The sequence below is a fragment of the Aptenodytes patagonicus genome, chromosome 2 (genome assembly GCF_965638725.1).
Source record: "Aptenodytes patagonicus chromosome 2, bAptPat1.pri.cur, whole genome shotgun sequence".
NCBI lineage: Eukaryota > Metazoa > Chordata > Aves > Sphenisciformes > Spheniscidae > Aptenodytes > Aptenodytes patagonicus.
Window position 1 is genome coordinate 153,273,333 of NC_134950.1, and position 17,868 is coordinate 153,291,200.

The following is a 17,868-nucleotide window of genomic DNA, read 5'->3' on the forward strand; positions in this document are numbered from 1 at the left end:
GTCAAAAGTGTAATGTCAAATACCTAAAACATTTTGGAAAGTGGCAAGTTTACTGTCAGTTTTGCATTAAATATATGCAATGTTTATTTTACATTCTTACGACAATTTAATCTTCTACTTTAAGCTGGAAAAGGTTCATTCTGAGTAAGTCTCCGGTGTTCCCATTTAAACCAAAGTGTCATCATACCATGTTCTTGGCAAAATGCCATTACTTTTATTAAACATGAAGACCATTTTCCTAATGCATTTAATAATTCTTTTGTTATTAAGTGAAACCAGATTGCACAAGCTAATATTACCAAGTTTTGATCACAGAAAAGATACCATGCAATACTGAGATGAGATAGGAGCCCAAGTATTAGTGCAACTCAGTCATTCCCACCCATAGGAATACTTTCTAGTGGATTATGCTTTAGCATTTCAATGAGCAGCTGCTATTTTAAGGAGCTTTCTTGTCATAAAACATCATGGGGGATTACAGAATCCTGTAGCTGATTCAGCTTATTAACTCAAATAAGATCTATTTCATTACAGTTTTATGATGTGCATCGTTAAGGCTTTTATCCTTGCTGCTTGTATCCTAATAATATGGTTGAAGACCAGCATTGCATAAGAAAATGTATGCAAACGGTATCTTATTTCTGAGCCATCTGTCACAGTGGTGCCTGGGAGACTTGGTTATCAGCTGTGCTCCAGGAGCCCGTGGGAAGTGATGGAGTGAACTCCTTCCATATCCTACTGGGCAGACAGCAGCATTACCAAAACCGTCGGTGCTGACACTCACTCAGTTGTCGAGGTGCAGACACAAAAGACCGAATGGTCACATATTCTGCAGGCTTGGAGGTCAGGCCCTGCGCACGGGCCAGGCAGGGAGGGGAGCAGATGTTGCTGTTACGGTGTAGTAGTACAGCTATTACAGACCTCCTTTCAGTTTCAAGGACAACTCTTTTATCAGCTCTCTAAACCAGCCTCTCTCACAAGCATTTGAAGTTGGAAAAAGTTAATCATTAGATAGGTTGTCTGTGAGAGCTTGTTTGAGGATGTCTGAGTGTCACAGAAACACTCTTCTCTGATAGATTCATCCTGAGCAATCTCTTCCCTTTTCCCCCTTGATAAGGGTACTCTTGATAATCCTAAGCAGTAACAGCTGGTTTCATGAACGTAACATCTGTGTGTCAGTACAGCTGTAGCCCTCGGTTAAGCTGCCTCTACTCCGGTGTTATCTTTGGGAGATAACATGGACTCATTCCCTTCCTGCCACTAGCTCCTACAGGTGTATGATTAACTTCTTGCCTATATCAGTGATACATTTATTACTCTCCTTGTCTTGTCCTGCTACTCAGGTCACTGATTAAAATAAAAACCAAAACTCCACCTGTCCACTGCTCCGAGGGAGACATGAATGAAGTTAATGATGTTACATGTCTGAGATGAGGAGCCCTCATGGGGCTGTAGGAGAGATTCTTACTGCTTACACCCTTGTACAGGCATATAAACTGAGCCATAACCTATCCTTAGAGTGAAGAGTGTCCTGGGAAATTAGATCAATCTGGATACTGGAAGGGTTTAGGTATACATTCTGTCTTCCCTTTCAAATGGATCAGCAGATTTATTTATTTGGGCCTGTATTTCTGGGACAGCATTATTGATTTTATTTATTTTGCTGTTTCTCTCTGGCTTAGAGATTAAGAGGTATGAAGTCTAATAACATGTGCTTTTCTGTTGTATGTGGCAGTTAACTCCTTTTCGAAATGCTCAATATATTGCCGCCTTCACTCATTCAGACTCAAGTGAATGACACATAAGGAGAGGTCTTTCAGGGTTAGAGGTCTTTGAACTTGTTAATATTAGCCATCATTCATGTTTATGACACTCTTTTCACAATGAATTCAGGATAGCACAACTGTGATGTTAACACCATACATTAATACAACACTTTTATAAAGTCCTATCCTTTGGAAGAGGGATGATTTTTAAAGTAGATCAAAAGGCTTAATTATGTGTTTCATAGTATAGCCTGCACAGGACTGAAGGCTGCCCTGGTATATATGGGAGCACTGTGCAGTGGATAACTCCTATTGCATTACATAATGCAGGCGAAAATAATGCTATATTTATGCTTCTCTTGGTAAGTCTACGGCTGTCCTCTGCCTTGCTGAAGGATTAAAGAAAGTCATTCTTGTATTCTTCAGCTATAATTTAAGTTATTTTCAAGATAAAACCATCGCAACACACTGTGAACACAGCATTTATTATCAGGTTTTTCTCAGTCTGGTAGGAATCCAAAGATATTTGCAGTCTTCAGGAGAAAAAAAAAAACCCAACACACAAAAAACCTTGCCAGCTTTTCCATTGTTTTTTAATCTTGCTGAATACCTTTCCCTAGTTCCTTAAAAGGAGTGAAAATGTTGTAGAGGACAACCTGAGACAATTTATTTAATTTTTAGAAAGTACGTACACCATTCTTTCATTATTAGAACGTGTGTGCACCATTCTTCTCCACATAAGAAGTTTTCCAGGTGTTTGAGGAGGGGGATCAAACAAGTGAGGCCTCTGTAATCTGTAGTCATTTTTGTAAATCTTGGCCACTGTACCTCACATAGATCTGAGCAACAAATTGGGAATGTAAATGTAGCTCTAAATTATTAAGAAATATTTTCTACATTGCAGACCAGGGAAGTAAATAGACACTGAGGTCTCCATCTGCAAACACTATACTTTATCTTCTTCAACTCTGTTTCTTTAATTCTTGCATATTCCTGGAAAGCATCTTACTTTACCAAATATGCCATAGGCAGCACTTACATACCCAAAGGCAAATTAAAATCTATAGCCTGACAGTGTGATACATCCCAACTGACATTTGTTTCTGCAAAACTTTGATGTCTTGAGCCCCAGGGCATACTTTTTCAATGTAGTTTTGTGAATTATTTTCTGAAGTGGTTCTGTATACATAGACAAAACATGCCTTCTGTTGCTCGTTACAGAATGAATACCTATATGAAGGTGTTGATGCAAGAGTTATAGAGTATGAGGACAACAGGCCCCTCTTAGATATGTTCCTGCAGAAGCCAATGGGTTTATTGTCCCTTCTGGATGAGGAAAGTCGATTCCCACAAGCAACAGATCAGACACTTGTAGGTAAGTATATGGTTTATTTCACAGTTTTGCAGGATGTCTCCCTGTTAGATTTCTGTTTGGCGTGTCCAGATTAGGCTATATGCTAGTTATGTTTTTAGTGAGCCCCCATTGCAGTGTCACAGTATGTTAGTGGGAGGCATGCATGCAGGGATGGATGTGTTTTTGAAGTTGTGACAGAGAAACATCAAGAGTACAAATGAATCTAAGCTGCTGATCCAGGTTTTGAATTCTCCTGCCTTCAGGAATTTTTAGCTGCAGGGCTTGAAAGATAAAGATCAAACTGAGTTAAAACTCTAGGTTCATATGCCAAGAACACTGTTTTCAAAGTTGAGTCATGTTCAGTTCTGAGATTTTTGATGAGCCGTATCTGAACAAGAATTTTAGTACTTTTTAAGGGTATTGGCTGCAAACCTGCCTCAGTGCCTTTCAGCAAATTATGCTTCCTTTTTTTTTCTATTCGGAAATTAAAATTAAAACACCTAAATATGTTGTAAATCGGATCCTGAATATTTCAGTGCTGCTAAGTAGTTGCAGTTACAGTTGATTTAGTTATTTCAGTGGGGTTTCTGTGCAGATAAATCCTTGTTTTACTCATTTTCGAATGTGCAGAGTGTCAGATGAGAGTTTTAACCAACACCCAATCACAAAACCTAATAACATCCAGTAACGATGCCCATGCTAAAGCAATTATATGAGCTTGTTGTCTTACTATCCTTATACTTTTTAGTTTACACTACAGAGGCCTCAATCAAGTGGTAAGTGTTTCCTCACAATTCCCCAAGGAATCCTTAGGAAGGATTACTACATTGTTTCCTATATGAAGATCAAAAGCTTAGAAAGGCAAGCAATTTTCTGAGGTCACACAGAAAAAAATTGGTACAAAGTAACTGATCCAAAAGCTCCCATATTTGCTATCCAGTGCCTTTTGTTACAAGACCATTATGGTATCTTCGTCCTTAAAAACATCAGAGTCTGTTTTGTGCCTCTGCGTTGTCTGGCAAGTCAGGCAATATCCTTAGAGGAATACAGCTTCAGAAGACAATTATCGTACAGTAACTCCAGTAAGACAAGATATGTGTTTCCTTTCAGAAAAATTTGAAGATAATTTGAAGTCAAAATATTTTTGGAGACCCAAAAGAGTAGATCTAACCTTTGGGATTTATCATTATGCAGGAAAGGTAAGAGACCTAATGATATTAGTTGGGGATTGTGGAATGGTAGGGCTGGAAGGAAATAGAAGAGGTCAGCTGGGTTGGTTCTCAACCTTCATCTATTCAGGCCTGACATGGAAACGTTGGCAGTGCCTTACACATCAAAAGTAAACTGAAAAGTTATTTTCCCTCATAAAAAAAAGCAATAGCAGGAGTGTATTCTTCTTAAATGTTGGCAGGTAAATGAACTGACTGTATTATAGAAGAACCAAAACATAACCATTATGTAATGCAACTCATTTTCCCCTTAGTTCCTCAAAGTCCTGTGCCATGCCTGTTCCCACTGCTTCAAATCAGGATCCAGCTCCATTCTTTCTCCTACCTCCTACACCCCATCATCCTCACTTAGTTCTGTACTTTGTCATCAGCCAGATAGATAGTGCATGCCCTGCTTTCTGCTTCATCTGATGAGCAGCATCTTGCCCTCCTGTACAAGGTGACTTGCTGCACATGACTTTCAAACTCAGGAGGAGCTGCTGATGCACTGCAGCAAGATGCCACTGGTTACCTGAACCTTGCCTCGTGAAAGCAGGAGCTCCCACCTCCTTTTGAGCTCTTTTAAAGGGTATGGAGAGGGCATTGCTGTCTCACATAGGAAACTCTGTTGGGTCTGTGCAGTGCTGGAGCAGCTGGCCTGGAAAGAGACAACATACTGCCCATCAGCTGATGGAAGATAACTTGCCCCTTGTGTAAGTCAGCCAGCTACAAAAGGCCTGCAGTAACTCCTCTGAACCTCATCTCCAGCTGGATTACACTTCACCAGCATAGCATATCTCACTGCTGAGGAGCAGAGAGCCAGCTCTCCCTGTACCATTCCTGATACCAGCCACTGAAGATGGGGATTCCACCAATGCCCCATCGGCCCTTTCCAGTGTTCAACAAGCTTTTTCATTAGGAAGTTTTTCTTACTGTCTAATTTATATCTCCATTTCTGTGATGTAAATTCATTACTCCTAGTCCTGTTTACTGTGGAACTGGAGAACAATTTATTTCCTCTTCCTTTACAAGCTTTTTTTGTAATTGAAGGCTGTTACTTCTGTTACAATTGAAGGGTTGTTTTGTGAGGGTTTTTTCTAAATTAAATATGCCAGTATCTTCTACCCTTCTTCACAGGCCAGGTTTTCTTGTGGGTCCTTTACAACATCATTGAGATAGAGCCCTAGAGGTACATTTTGAGTTAGGTACACCATTCCTGGAATTTTTAGAGATATTTCAATTGCCAATATGCAGTTTGTGATTTTGCAAACTTCCTCTACAATTAATACAGAGATCTCTAGGAAGAGTGGTAAGTCCTGGGTCCAGTACAGCATGACATGAATGGGACAGAAAGATTGTACAGTCATATGGGTAATCCTGTGTGATATGGTTGAAATCAAGTGCATTGTTAATTGTGCATTTACACATGACTCCTGTGTAAAGGAGGATTACAATACACTTGTCTTAGTGATAAATCCACGGTGGCTAAAACTAATATTAACATATCTGCATTAGGGAAAATAAATGTCAAGCTACTTTGGAATGATGGATTTGCTTTTAGTGATCTGCATCAATGGTTCTCAGTATTGAAAAGTAAGAACTTTCAGTGGTCAAAAGAAAGACCGTAAGCAAAAGCGAGCCCAATGGCTGAAAAACTATTTGTGTATCTTGATATATTAAAAGCCACATGCCAGAATGCTTAAATTTACAATTACTTTTCAAAAGCCCAGAAGATGCATAAAAGCACTTTTTAAACAGGTTCTATATAATGCAAGCGGATTCCTAGCCAAAAATAGAGATACTCTGCCAGCTGATATTGTGCTGCTACTGCGATCATCTGAAAACAATCTGACGCGACAGTTGGTAACCCATCCTCTTACAAAAACAGGTATTGCTATTGTGGTAATCTTCTTATTCTTCTCTAGCCTTCATGATGACCACTGCTAGGTTTCATATGACCATTTGTTGATGACAGTATACACTTTGTGGCTTAACTTTCCAACCCTAGAATCTATACAGAATGGAGCCCCAGCCATCTCAAGCTGCAGGGGAGGGATTGGTCTGGTCAAGTGCCAAGGAAGTGGTAGAGGCTTCTTTCAGGGTCCTCTCTTCAGGGTAGGGGAGCAAGACAGGGAGTGGAGTGCATCCCTTGAGTTGAGGACTGAACAAAAAGGATCAGGTAAGCCACTGGCCTTTTTTGGACAGGGCATATATAAATTGCCTGTTTTGTCTCAGTGCAATTTTTCTCTAAAGTAGTAGAGAAGCAAGGTTGGGGCTCCTAACATCTGCTACAAAGAGCGAAGAGACACTCCTCTATTTCCCCAGTCTTTTAGTCCTTTACAATAGGTAACTGATGGGATCCTAGTAGTGAGCCCTTCCTCAGGGAGTTCATAAGTTGGGGTGGAGGAATATGACTGGCTCTACAGAAATTACTCCTAAGTTTCACCTTAGTTGAACCAGGTCCTTGCACAGTGTCCTACCTGCCATTTTAGGATGATGGGTAAGTCTCCTTACAACCAGTTTGCTATTGTGTTGTATTACTCCCTGCATGATGGCACTGATGCCATACAGTAGGTACTTTACAACATTACTTTCTTGTACAACTACATGGGAGATGTACTTGTAGTAGAACAGAAAAGCTAAATTGGAAGAGCCTAATGGAAATTTCTCTAAAATGTTATCATAGCTTACAGAAACTGAGGTTTTGGCAGGGCTCCTATTCTTCACAAAGGGAGCTTTGCTGGTGGAATGCAAAATTTGGTCTTGAAGGTCTATTTTAAGTCAGTGTTCCTGGGAAAACACTGAGCTCAGTGTCCTTGCCTGAATTTTTTGACTTGTTGATATCTGCTAAGACACTAAACTATAATTTCTGTAGAGCCAAAGTCAGGGCCCAAATGGTCCCAAGAACTGATCCCAAATCTTATGTAATGATGTTTTACGAGATAACTCTGAAGGTTGTTATAGTCTTCATGTTAAATATTATGAAACACTGTGTGTAGCCTTTCAAAACTGACCCAAACCATCCAGCTATAGCCAACTAAAAGTTAGATTTCTGATCTAAGTTATTCATCTAGAATCAGTGGAAATGTAGAGGTTTACCCAGAGTCCAACCTATCTTGCCTGTCTCAGGTGTTTCTCTTAGGATGGGGTAAATCTCCTCTGAAGGTGCCTCTCTCCACTGAATACAGTGGGGATCCCGTAGACACCTCACTTTCAGATAGCTAAAGTTAGGTGTGAGTAATTCTCTCTCTTTCCTTCCCACCCTGTGATATTCAGCTAAGCCCAAGGGAGGTTTAGCGCTTGATATTATCACATAATACATGACGCATTAGCTCGTCGTGCCGTATATTTGCAGCTGTTTATCCAACTCTTATCCACCTCTTACTGATAGTAGCTGAGCACAGAGAGATTACAGGCTGTCCCAGTGGAGAGTGAGATTCCAGAGGTGTTATTAGCAGAAGCAATGGCAGCGTGCAGCAATGGTTGGGGTTTATCAACATAGAGTGACATGACGGAAAGCTCGGCAGAATTCTCATTATTCTTTTAGAAGACCAGTGTCTGTGTAAACCACTCCAATGCACCTAGTCCTTTAAGTCATCATAATAAAGGTATTACTTGATTAAGAATTCAAAGGTTAGAGTCTTAAGACTATGTCTGTGCTAGTAAACCAAACAGGGCCAGTGAACAGTAGCTGAAACACTCCCACAGGATTGCCCATTCTGATTAATTGTTAGCATGCCTCCCTGGGACAGTTTTGGACCGTGTCAGCTAGCAGTCTCCCAGACATACCCAGGCACGCTTCAAGAGAAAGCACAGGCCAGCGATGGTTTCCAACAAGCTCTGTGGAAAGATACAACCTTATTTTTACCAGGAGGTTAAAGAGCAGTGAAGTACAGAGTTTGGTTGTATAGACTTGAGTAATGCCATGTCACTTGCCCCCAGGGCCAGAGAAGGGTGCTAGCACTTTTTTTTTTTTAACTAATATATATGTACCCTTAGAACTCAAATAGTACAATAACATCTTTAGGGTAAAACCACATGGATACTCTAAGATGTATGTTTCTTACCTTCTGCAGCAGTCTGTTTGTTTATTTTTTTGCTCTAGTAGGTGACATAAGTGCTGAAGGAGGAAAATTCAGCCCATGTTCCATCTTCATGCAACTTCTTCAGAGCTTGTTCCATCCTAAGGGTGAAGGGGGAAATAAGGACGTACTCCAAAAAAGTCAATGACCTTTATAATCATATGGTTACACTTATGAATAAGGTGGTTCAGCATAGTTCTTAGTGTAGATGAGATGTAAGCATTTTGGTAGGTCGCTTTCTTTCATCTTCCCATAGGTAACCTGGCACACACTAAAAGCAAAACTACAATCAGTTACCAAATGTGGACCCCCCAGAAATCAATCAGTCATACGAAGGTAAGAGAACTGATTTAGTGATTCCGCATTGAACCCTAATTTAAACTAGAAAGGCAATACTGTTATTGGTACTAAAAGTAAGCAAGTAACCCCTTCCTTGGTTTTTCTCCCTCTCCTATTTTCTTTTCTGTTTAGCTGGATATCTTTGTGTTGTGCAATTCATATTCCTCCCGTGAGGTAAAAACCTAACATTTCCCTTCTTTCTGGCTATAGTTTTATAACAACTTCAGGGGGAAAAAATATTATTTCCTACCTGTACTGTAGCAAAAAGAGAAATTAAAATATTGGTGTGGAGTATAGTCAAGTTCCTTAGAGAACTACCAAAATAACAGTGATGATGAAATAACTCAGGACCTCAGACATTGTCAGGTTATTTGTGGCAGTTATATAGATGCTCCGTTATCAGATTGTGTCCTCTGTGTGTGAACGTTTGTGTATTGTGTAGCAAAGTAATGTAACATACTGGTGTAACTGATTTGTGCTAGTGATCATGCTGTAACTTTTTCTGTTTAGAATACTTTTTTTTTAATTAATGATGTTCTCTGAGGGGTGCTTTGTTGTGGCATTGGAAAGGGCACTACAGGTTCAACAGAGACAAAAAGTGTCATTTTTCTTTCTTCATCTTTATAGAATGAAGCAGGAGATACCGGACATCATCCAAGAGAGACAACCAGCATGAAAACACAGACAGTCGCTTCTTATTTTAGAGTAAGATATCAGATCTTTTAATAAATTTGTCTAGAGTAGAATGAATGTTTATTCTTTCACCTTTTGAAATGCCCCTGTTGACTTAGAGTCAACAGTGATCCATTTAGAGTTTGTGAACTGCATATATGTTGCAGCGGTCTGTGCAGTACAAATATCTAGAGGAGATTGTGATGTTTCATCTTTAATTGTACTTGATTACACAGCCACATTTCTGTCATGACGATGTATGGTGATGGATATTAATCTTTCACTTGCTTGTTTTTCCACCAAGGGAGATAAAGGGAGGTTGGACATTAGTGGTATAGCATTTCTTTAAGAGCTTAAGAAGCAAGAGGGCAAAGTTAATTTGAAGCAGGAGCTCCAGAGAAAGATCTTGATGGTTACTGCTCAGAGGCTGTCCTCAGTCCATCCTTGTGGCTCCTTCAGCAGTGCTCTTGACCTTCCCAAGCACTGGCTGTGCTGCTGGTCCTGCAATAGAAAATAGCTGTGAAAAGCATTCTTTCCTCCAAAGTGGTGCACAGAGTCGGTTCACTTGGGCTCAGCTCTGAATTTCCAACTCTTATTTAGTCATCTCTCCCAGCAAAAACAAAGATGGCTGAGGTGATGATCACGACCCATAAGAGTTCATTTACATCTATGACAGAGAACAGTAAGGAGCAAGATCTCTGTTTAGTAGATACAATTGCACAGCTTTGTGGACTGCGAAGGATAATTTCAGCCTAGATAGCATGGTGCTCCAAAGCTGCATGGTGTTTTAAAGTTCTAGATGGAAAAATTTATTGAATCTCATTCAAACCTAATGTCTGTGATTCAGTGCATTACCAGCACATCTAGCATCAGAGGCTGCAAATGAGTTAATTATATTTACACTTTTCTGTTATTATTTGCTGTAGTGGAAATCCCTGCTCAGATAATGCTAGGTAATGCTCTTAAATGAAGATTCAGCTTCAGCCCCACTGGTTTACTCGTATGCAGAAATCTGTGGGTGATTGAGAAAAGCATCTGCCACCTCAGACTGAGTGGAAAAGAAAAATTATCCATTAGCGTGTCCTACTTGTTTGTGTTCGATTGGCACACTAGTGATGAAGCTAATTAAGCACTTTGGTGCATGGTGCAGCATCTGTCCAGAATGGAATTGCACATTTTAATAGGAAACATATGGCTCTTGATGTCCTACACTAGTTTCATGTATCCAACCTACTGCTGAACTGCATTACCTCCTGGCTGCCTCTTTCTGTTGAGTCAGGCTGAATTGAGCCTCTTCATTTGTGTTTTAATAAGATTCTCCCATGAAACAATTTTACAAAACACCAGTCAAGGTTGTTTACAACCAGATTCACCTCAGTTGGCATGGGGAGCTACAAACTGTATCCCTCTGCTAGCCTGGTACCCTGGTGAGGTGGGAAAGTACAACTTTGGAATTGTGATTTTGTGTACTTCTAGTTTTGCCCTCCTCAAAAGTTTCCTCTTAGAGGGCAGCTATAGTATCACTATCAGCCTATACAATGAACAGGACGTGCTAGATCAGAGCAGTTTAAGCAGACCCTCTTCTGGGGTGGCCTTAGTTTCCTCCAGTCTAATGAAGGGATGGCAATATTTACTGGCTTGCTCCTCTTCCACTTCCCATCTGTAGATGGATGATTTACTCTCTGGGTGAATAAAGATCTTCAAATAGGTGACAATGGGAGAAAGAAAAAGTGGGCTGTAATTACCTAACAAGGCTCCAAGAGAAGCAAATAAGTGTAAGGAGAGTTTCTATCATATGTTAGACATTATGGCAGTTTGTGAGAATGTTCTGGGTGGAATTTGGTACATCCATATCAGTGTTTCTGTCAAGTAGTATACGCTAGTAACTTAGAGATCTTATCAGAGCTAGAATTGTTGTTGGGTCATTTACTTCATCTCTCATTAAAGTACCAGCTTACTGAAATGTAAATGGCTTTGGACATGATTCTGATCATATGAAATAAAATGTCAGCTACACATGGACCTATATACAAGTTTTATAAATATCCTGATGGCAGATATCTTGTTACTTTCTTGCAGTATTCTCTGATGGATTTGTTATCCAAAATGGTCGTCGGCCAGCCTCATTTTGTCAGGTGCATCAAGCCAAACAACGACCGGCAGGCAAACAAGTTTGATAAAGAAAAAGTGTTGGTTCAGCTGCGTTACACAGGAATTCTGGAGACAGCAAGAATTCGAAGACAGGGTTATTCACACCGTATACTGTTCGCTAACTTCATAAAACGGTAACATTGATGTGAAGAAGCCTTTTTCTCTCCTGTCATTGCTGCTCAGTGTTTGTTAACCATCAGCAGTGTCTTTGGTATGGTCTTTAAAGAAAAAATACAAAGACATTTCCTGTGACAAAGAAGATTACAGACTGGATGACAAAGAGTAGTTCAGGCACAAGATTAGTGACCTGTTTTGGATTGGTAGGGGAAGATGATGCATCTCATTGTTTTAGGTTCCCTGCACGTTTGGGTAAAAATTGTCTTGCCTATAATCTGCAAGTTTTCTTCAAAGAGTTGAGGTTTAGAAATTGAATGCTTCAAATTAAAGCCAAGAATTTGGAGCAATAGCATCCAAGGAGCACCACAGTTTCTCTAGCTCCTGATGTTCAGCACTGTGCAGCATCTGCTTGTGCAGGGTGGATGATAATTTGGTATTGCTAATCTAGGGCTGATAAATTCATTAAGTGCATAATTTTGTTTAAAATGTAATTTCTGAGTATTAGTCACTTGTTAAGAAGAAGAGTAATGAACTCGCTCTGATTTTATAATTCCTTTAACTGTCTCTTCTTCCTCCGCCCCAAAAAATTAATCCTGAACACTTATCTGTACTTCTCTCTTACAAATAAAGACCCTGAGTATTTGCCTCAGTCAGAACTGAGATTTATGGAATGGAGATCAAAACTGGGAAGAAGCAAGCAACACCCATGCAGACAGAAGCACTTAAAAGTAATAGTGCACTAGAAACAGAGAGCTGGCAGCAGAGTGCTGCAAGTGCACAAGGAGAGGGAGGAAGGACAAAGTGATGTTTTTATAGCACTGTTTCTGGAAAGAATAATCCTGGGACTATTACTGTTTTGGAAGAGTGCAGCATGGGAAAAGGTAGTTATCACTGCACCAAGATGTGCTGTGGCTTTTGGTCACTGCTTTTTATAAAAAATTTTACTCTTCAGGTAGAAGAGAGGAAAGCAGTGAACGTAACAGGGTAGCTCTCCAGAGAGCATGCCCCCTGATTGCAGTGAGGCTGTGCAGATCTCCAGCACTGAGGATATGGCCCTCAAACAAAAAGAGATTTTTATTATCTATCTCCTTGTCTTTTTTTTTTAATAGTTGAGAGTTACAGGTAGACCTGAAATAATGGCAAAATTATTTTGTTAGAATAAAAATAAGCCAATTCATTGTGTAGTAAAAAGAAAAAATAAGGAGCTGTAGGAATTGGTGATAATGCAGGAATCAACATTGTCTCTTTTTTTATTATTCCATGAGGAAATTCTTACCATTATTTAAAGCTGGTACAACCCAAGCTTTGTGTATAAAGGCTGAATAACAAGAAAAAAAGAAGAATGTACTGTCAGGAAACACACATAATTAATGTAATTTTCATGAATTAAAAAAAACAAGATAGGTATGGTTCATTTTGTTACGGAGCATTTTGGAAAGTCCTGGAACACACAAGAACTTTCCTACCCAGCAGCTGAGCTGGTACATTACGGGTAATTTTTATGTGTGAGCATCCTCACCTCTTTTCTTAGTCAGAATTAATTCTGAGTAATGAGATTGCCAGATTAAATGCTTACATATGATATGTCATAATGGCACATATATGTTCCAAAAGGATCTGCAAAGCTGAATCCAAGGAGTTAACAGGAGCTAGGATGCATCTCACATCACGTTAACTATCTCAAAGGCAGATGGTCTAGCACATGAGATAAGACATGAAATTTTCATGACATTTCTAGATAAGAAATAAGCTAATTTAGGCAGAAAAACTTTAAAAATATTTTTATTTTGCCACTGAAATCACTTTCACAGAATGCAGAGAGCCAAAGAACTGGTGCACAACTCTACTTGGGTTGCACACTTTTTAAAAGCCTTCTGGTGTTGATATAGAATTAAACAACCCTCCAGGGTGTGCAATATGTCACTCATCCACTTTTGATTGGGTTTCTCAGTACTGCATATAAATCACAGCAATTTCTTTCATATGCTGTTTTGGTTTTTTTCAGTGCTATGTTTTCTTTCATGCAACTTTTTATTATTTAAATGAATGGTTTAAATGTATTTGCATCTATTGCTTGCTATTAATGGAATAATAACCTATTTGCCTTTAGGTATTACCTCATCTGTTACAAAACAAATGATGATCCTCCAGTCAGCCCGGAAACCTGTGCTGCCATCTTGGAAAAAGCCCGCCTTGACAACTGGGTTCTTGGAAAAACTAAAGTAATTTTTTAATATACTGTATCTGCATTATTGCAGTATGTCATTGTTAACTTATTAAGCAATTTGCTTTCTCACCCATTTGGTTGGGGTAGCTCTTGGTCTCTATCGGTTTAAAACAACCCACCCTTTGCTGGGTACTGTTCCCTGATATCTGGCTGAAATCCTGACCCTGTAAAGTGTTAAAATTCTGATCAGCTCTAGTGAGGCCACAGTGCAAAGCAGTATGTGACAGCAACACTGCTTGCATTTTCTTTCAAAAAATGTGGTAGTAAGGATCCCAGTGAGCGTAGTCCAAGCTTTCTAAAGGAAAACAAGTTATACTTCTTCCCTGGAGCAATCAGACTCACAAAGGGAGAGGAAAAGGTTTTGGCTTTCCAGCCGGAGGCCTCTGTGGCAGACTTTGCTGAGCACTGCGGGAAGAGATAGCAGGATGATCCCATATATGTGAAGTGGGGGAAGACTTTATTAAAGAGAAATACATGTCTGTTTCCATACCCTTCCTTTTGGTTCTAGCTCACTAGTCTTCCCAGTGTGTCAGAGAGGGACACCCACCCACCCTCAACTGACAGATCTCAGGAGGTCTGCCAGGGAAAAGCAGCGTCAGACAAGTACTGCACCAAGTCTCTCTATTTGCTAATGTAACAGAAGTGCCCAGGAAGGATATGGATAGAAAGAGAGATAGATCCTAAACTATTTGAAATCACCTCAGTGTAGAAGAAACAACTGTTCTGACACATCTTCCTGGATAGGTGGGGCAGAAGCCATGAAGTTACCTCCTCCTCAACCTTTATTTCCCTCTGCTGTCTTAGTAAGGCTAATGGACAACATGCAGCCAAAGGAAGCATATCGTGAGATCTATAGCTTACGTTTACTTTAATTAGGGTTAACCTGTATCTGTACCAACGAGTGATCAAAGATCGGGGAAATTCTGCAAAATAAGCATAATTATTGTCTTAGTTGCACAAGCTCTTTCTACGCATTTTATTTCATCCTAATGTACACCAGGAATGTGTTTGTATCTCTTGTGCGACTAGTTTTTCAGGGGTTATATGAGCTTCATGCTTGATAAAAGCAATTTAGTAAGTAAACAATGCCTTAGATTTAATTGGAAAGCAGGGAGGTTGAAGGTTCCAGATTTGGATCATGTTTATGTAACACACATCAGATTTGTGAGGTTAGCAAAACTGTCAGCCTCATAGATTTATAGTTACAGACTGAAGTTTTGCACTGGGGCTTTAAAACATCTTCCCATGAAAGCATGAATAAGCAGGCACTGACAAAAGATGTTGAAGGGGAGAGTCAGGTAAACTAATACCCCAAAGAATCAAAATGCTATCTTTAACAAGAATGATCCTTTAGATACTACAGCTAAAGAGTCTGTTCACCATTTGAAACCAACTTGTAACTCTTGTTGATGTTAAATGGATTGAGTGAATACAGGGCCTGGGAGGGTAACAAACTTTTGCTTGTCTGCCTACTCTTTTTAAGGTATTCCTCAAATACTATCATGTGGAGCAGCTAAATTTAATGCGGAAGGAGACAGTTGACATGATTATTTTGATTCAAGCTTGTGTCAGAGGGTGGCTGGGTTCAAGGAGATACAAAAAGATAAAGGAACAAAGGGAACAAAGTGCTATCAAAATACAGTCAGGTAATAGCTTTAAAACATTTAACATTTTGCTTAAAGCTAGTGCTTGTGTACAGTTGATAGATGGATGTGCATGCTGGATGTGGATTTTGCTGTTTTCCTGCTGTTAAATTTGACAAAATATCTACATTTGATGATATCTGTTCTTGGGAAGAAAAAATTCTTTTAACCAAGTTATGACAATCTCTTTACTGAAGTTACGTTTATCACTGTCACATTTAAAAGGCAATTTTAACAACGGAAGGACATGATTACACAGATGATACTGTTATTAATAATATTCTGGCATGCTCTGACAAGATTGTATAATATAATAATGAAAATAAAATGTATTAACCATCCTAGATAATAAGACCAATTACACTGTTGATGGAGACATCAACTGAAATTTTTAATACATTTCAAACATCATCTTATTTTACATTCTGATTCTCTCGTGTTTTGTGTTCATTTCATTCATAATAACTTTACTCACCAGAAAACATAGTTTTTATGTAGATTTACTGCTTGTGCTTGTTTGCGATTTTTTTTTAAAGATAAAGCCTGCAAAATATTTATGAATATTTTAATGGAGGTCTATAATTCCGTCCAGACTTTTTTTATTCTTGCAGCCTTTTGTGTACCTAATGGATTATTTAATTTTTGACATCTCTTTTCAGCTTACAGGGGTTTTGTTGCTCGTAAAGAATACACAAATGCAAAACGTAATAAAAAAGTGGAAGAATATATTACTAGACTTCAAGCAAGTAAGAATTGTTTACTTTTGTGGCTTTTAATGTGCTATCCATACACAATATGTTGATCCAGATTCTTTGCTGTTACCTAGCTACACTGATTGACTATGCTCATTTACACATTCCGAGATATAATTTATCTGTTATGTATCTATATACAGTGGTTGAAACGGGTCAATGTATTCTGTTACCAGTACCTCAAAGTAGCTTAGGGGCACTTTCCACAGCTGTGAAGTGGGCTGGTTAAATGCCATAGCAAGCCTTTTCACTCCTAGTCTGATATGTCTTAAGTATTACAGCTGAAACAGTTGAAGCCTCATATGATAGTCTGCATATAATGTATGTGTGTGTGCTGTCCTATTAGGAATAGGTTTTGTTATGTATCAGTAATGGTTATGTTTGAGAAGACTACAACCTGTAATTTCACTCGTGTCTCTGATTCTTTTTTGCCATCGCTCAGTCCAACCTAGCAAAATATTCCTTCTCTTCTGCAGCAATAATCACCTTGGGCCCAGATGTATGCTACGTGACATCCCTTTTTCCTCCCTTTATTTCTGTCTCCCCTGTCAATGCAGAGATGTCCCCAAGCCAGATGTAGTCCAGGCAGCTCTGAAATCAGCAGCAGTACAACTCAAGAGGCACAGGTCTGAAAACAGCTGGCACAAATCTGCACAGCACTTTCAGTAATTACAAAGGTGGCAACCCCAAATATAAGCTAGTGCCGCAAGTACCCAGGCTATCTAGATTTAAACTACCTCAGATATGCCTTCATGAGTATATACCGACACCAGTGCTGGTTTTAATCATTGTCAGATGCATCTGTTAATTGCACTGAGCCAACGTTAGTGCGTACTGAAGAGCACTTCATTGCAGCTCATAGAACTTCATCAGTGTAGAAAACAATCTAAAACCAGAATCAAATCCAGTGATGTGCCAAAAATAATTACACACCTGAAAGTTGTCAATTATATTAGGATATTTAGCAAATGCAAAAGTATGAATTTACCACTCTGCTCTGTTGATCTCCCCAATGTTTCTTCTTGTCTACCTTCTCTGTCCTGTGTGCAGTTTTATTTCAACTTTTTTCAGTGCACGAGAAGCCAGAACAAAATGGAAGTCCATTTTTACTTAGCTCTCTCAGGTTTTTTCCCCCCATTTATTTCTAAAGCAATACAAAACTCTTCTTCCAGTTTGAAAACAAAGCTTAGACAGCTACTATCTCATAACAAAGTTCTCAGGAAATTTCAAAGGTGAACGAGAATAAGTCTGAAAAGACCAGACAACTTATATTGGTATGTCCATTGACAATGTAACTTGATTTATTTCAAAATAACTCCTGTTGAGTTGCTTTTGTATGAAAATGGAAGGAGGATTGGCTCAGAAGTCCAAGAAACTCTAGAACTATTCCAAGTGCTTTATAATTTGCACTTTTTTAAGGCCCTGTCAGACTGCAGTATAAAAACCGATTGTGCCACTTCCAGTAAGTATTTGGGTTCCTTTACCCTATATCCAATTATCAAGATGTAATTTATGTCCCTTTTATACAGTGCTTCTTACACTGAACCACTGCATCTA

General features: G+C 39.2%; 1 protein-coding gene across 1 annotated transcript in view; it reads left to right on the forward strand.

Annotated features, from left to right (window-relative positions):
- MYO3A (myosin IIIA) overlaps nt 1-17,868 on the forward strand; it is a 122,063-nt gene that overhangs the window by 83,554 nt on the left and 20,641 nt on the right. The window contains exons 20-29 of the mRNA XM_076332355.1: nt 2,988-3,141; nt 4,231-4,319; nt 6,087-6,216; nt 6,337-6,507; nt 8,667-8,746; nt 9,377-9,454; nt 11,501-11,706; nt 13,800-13,911; nt 15,400-15,562; nt 16,219-16,305. Of these exons, the coding sequence (XP_076188470.1) occupies nt 2,988-3,141; nt 4,231-4,319; nt 6,087-6,216; nt 6,337-6,507; nt 8,667-8,746; nt 9,377-9,454; nt 11,501-11,706; nt 13,800-13,911; nt 15,400-15,562; nt 16,219-16,305 (1,270 nt within the window). The remainder of the gene's footprint in view (nt 1-2,987; nt 3,142-4,230; nt 4,320-6,086; nt 6,217-6,336; nt 6,508-8,666; nt 8,747-9,376; nt 9,455-11,500; nt 11,707-13,799; nt 13,912-15,399; nt 15,563-16,218; nt 16,306-17,868) is intronic.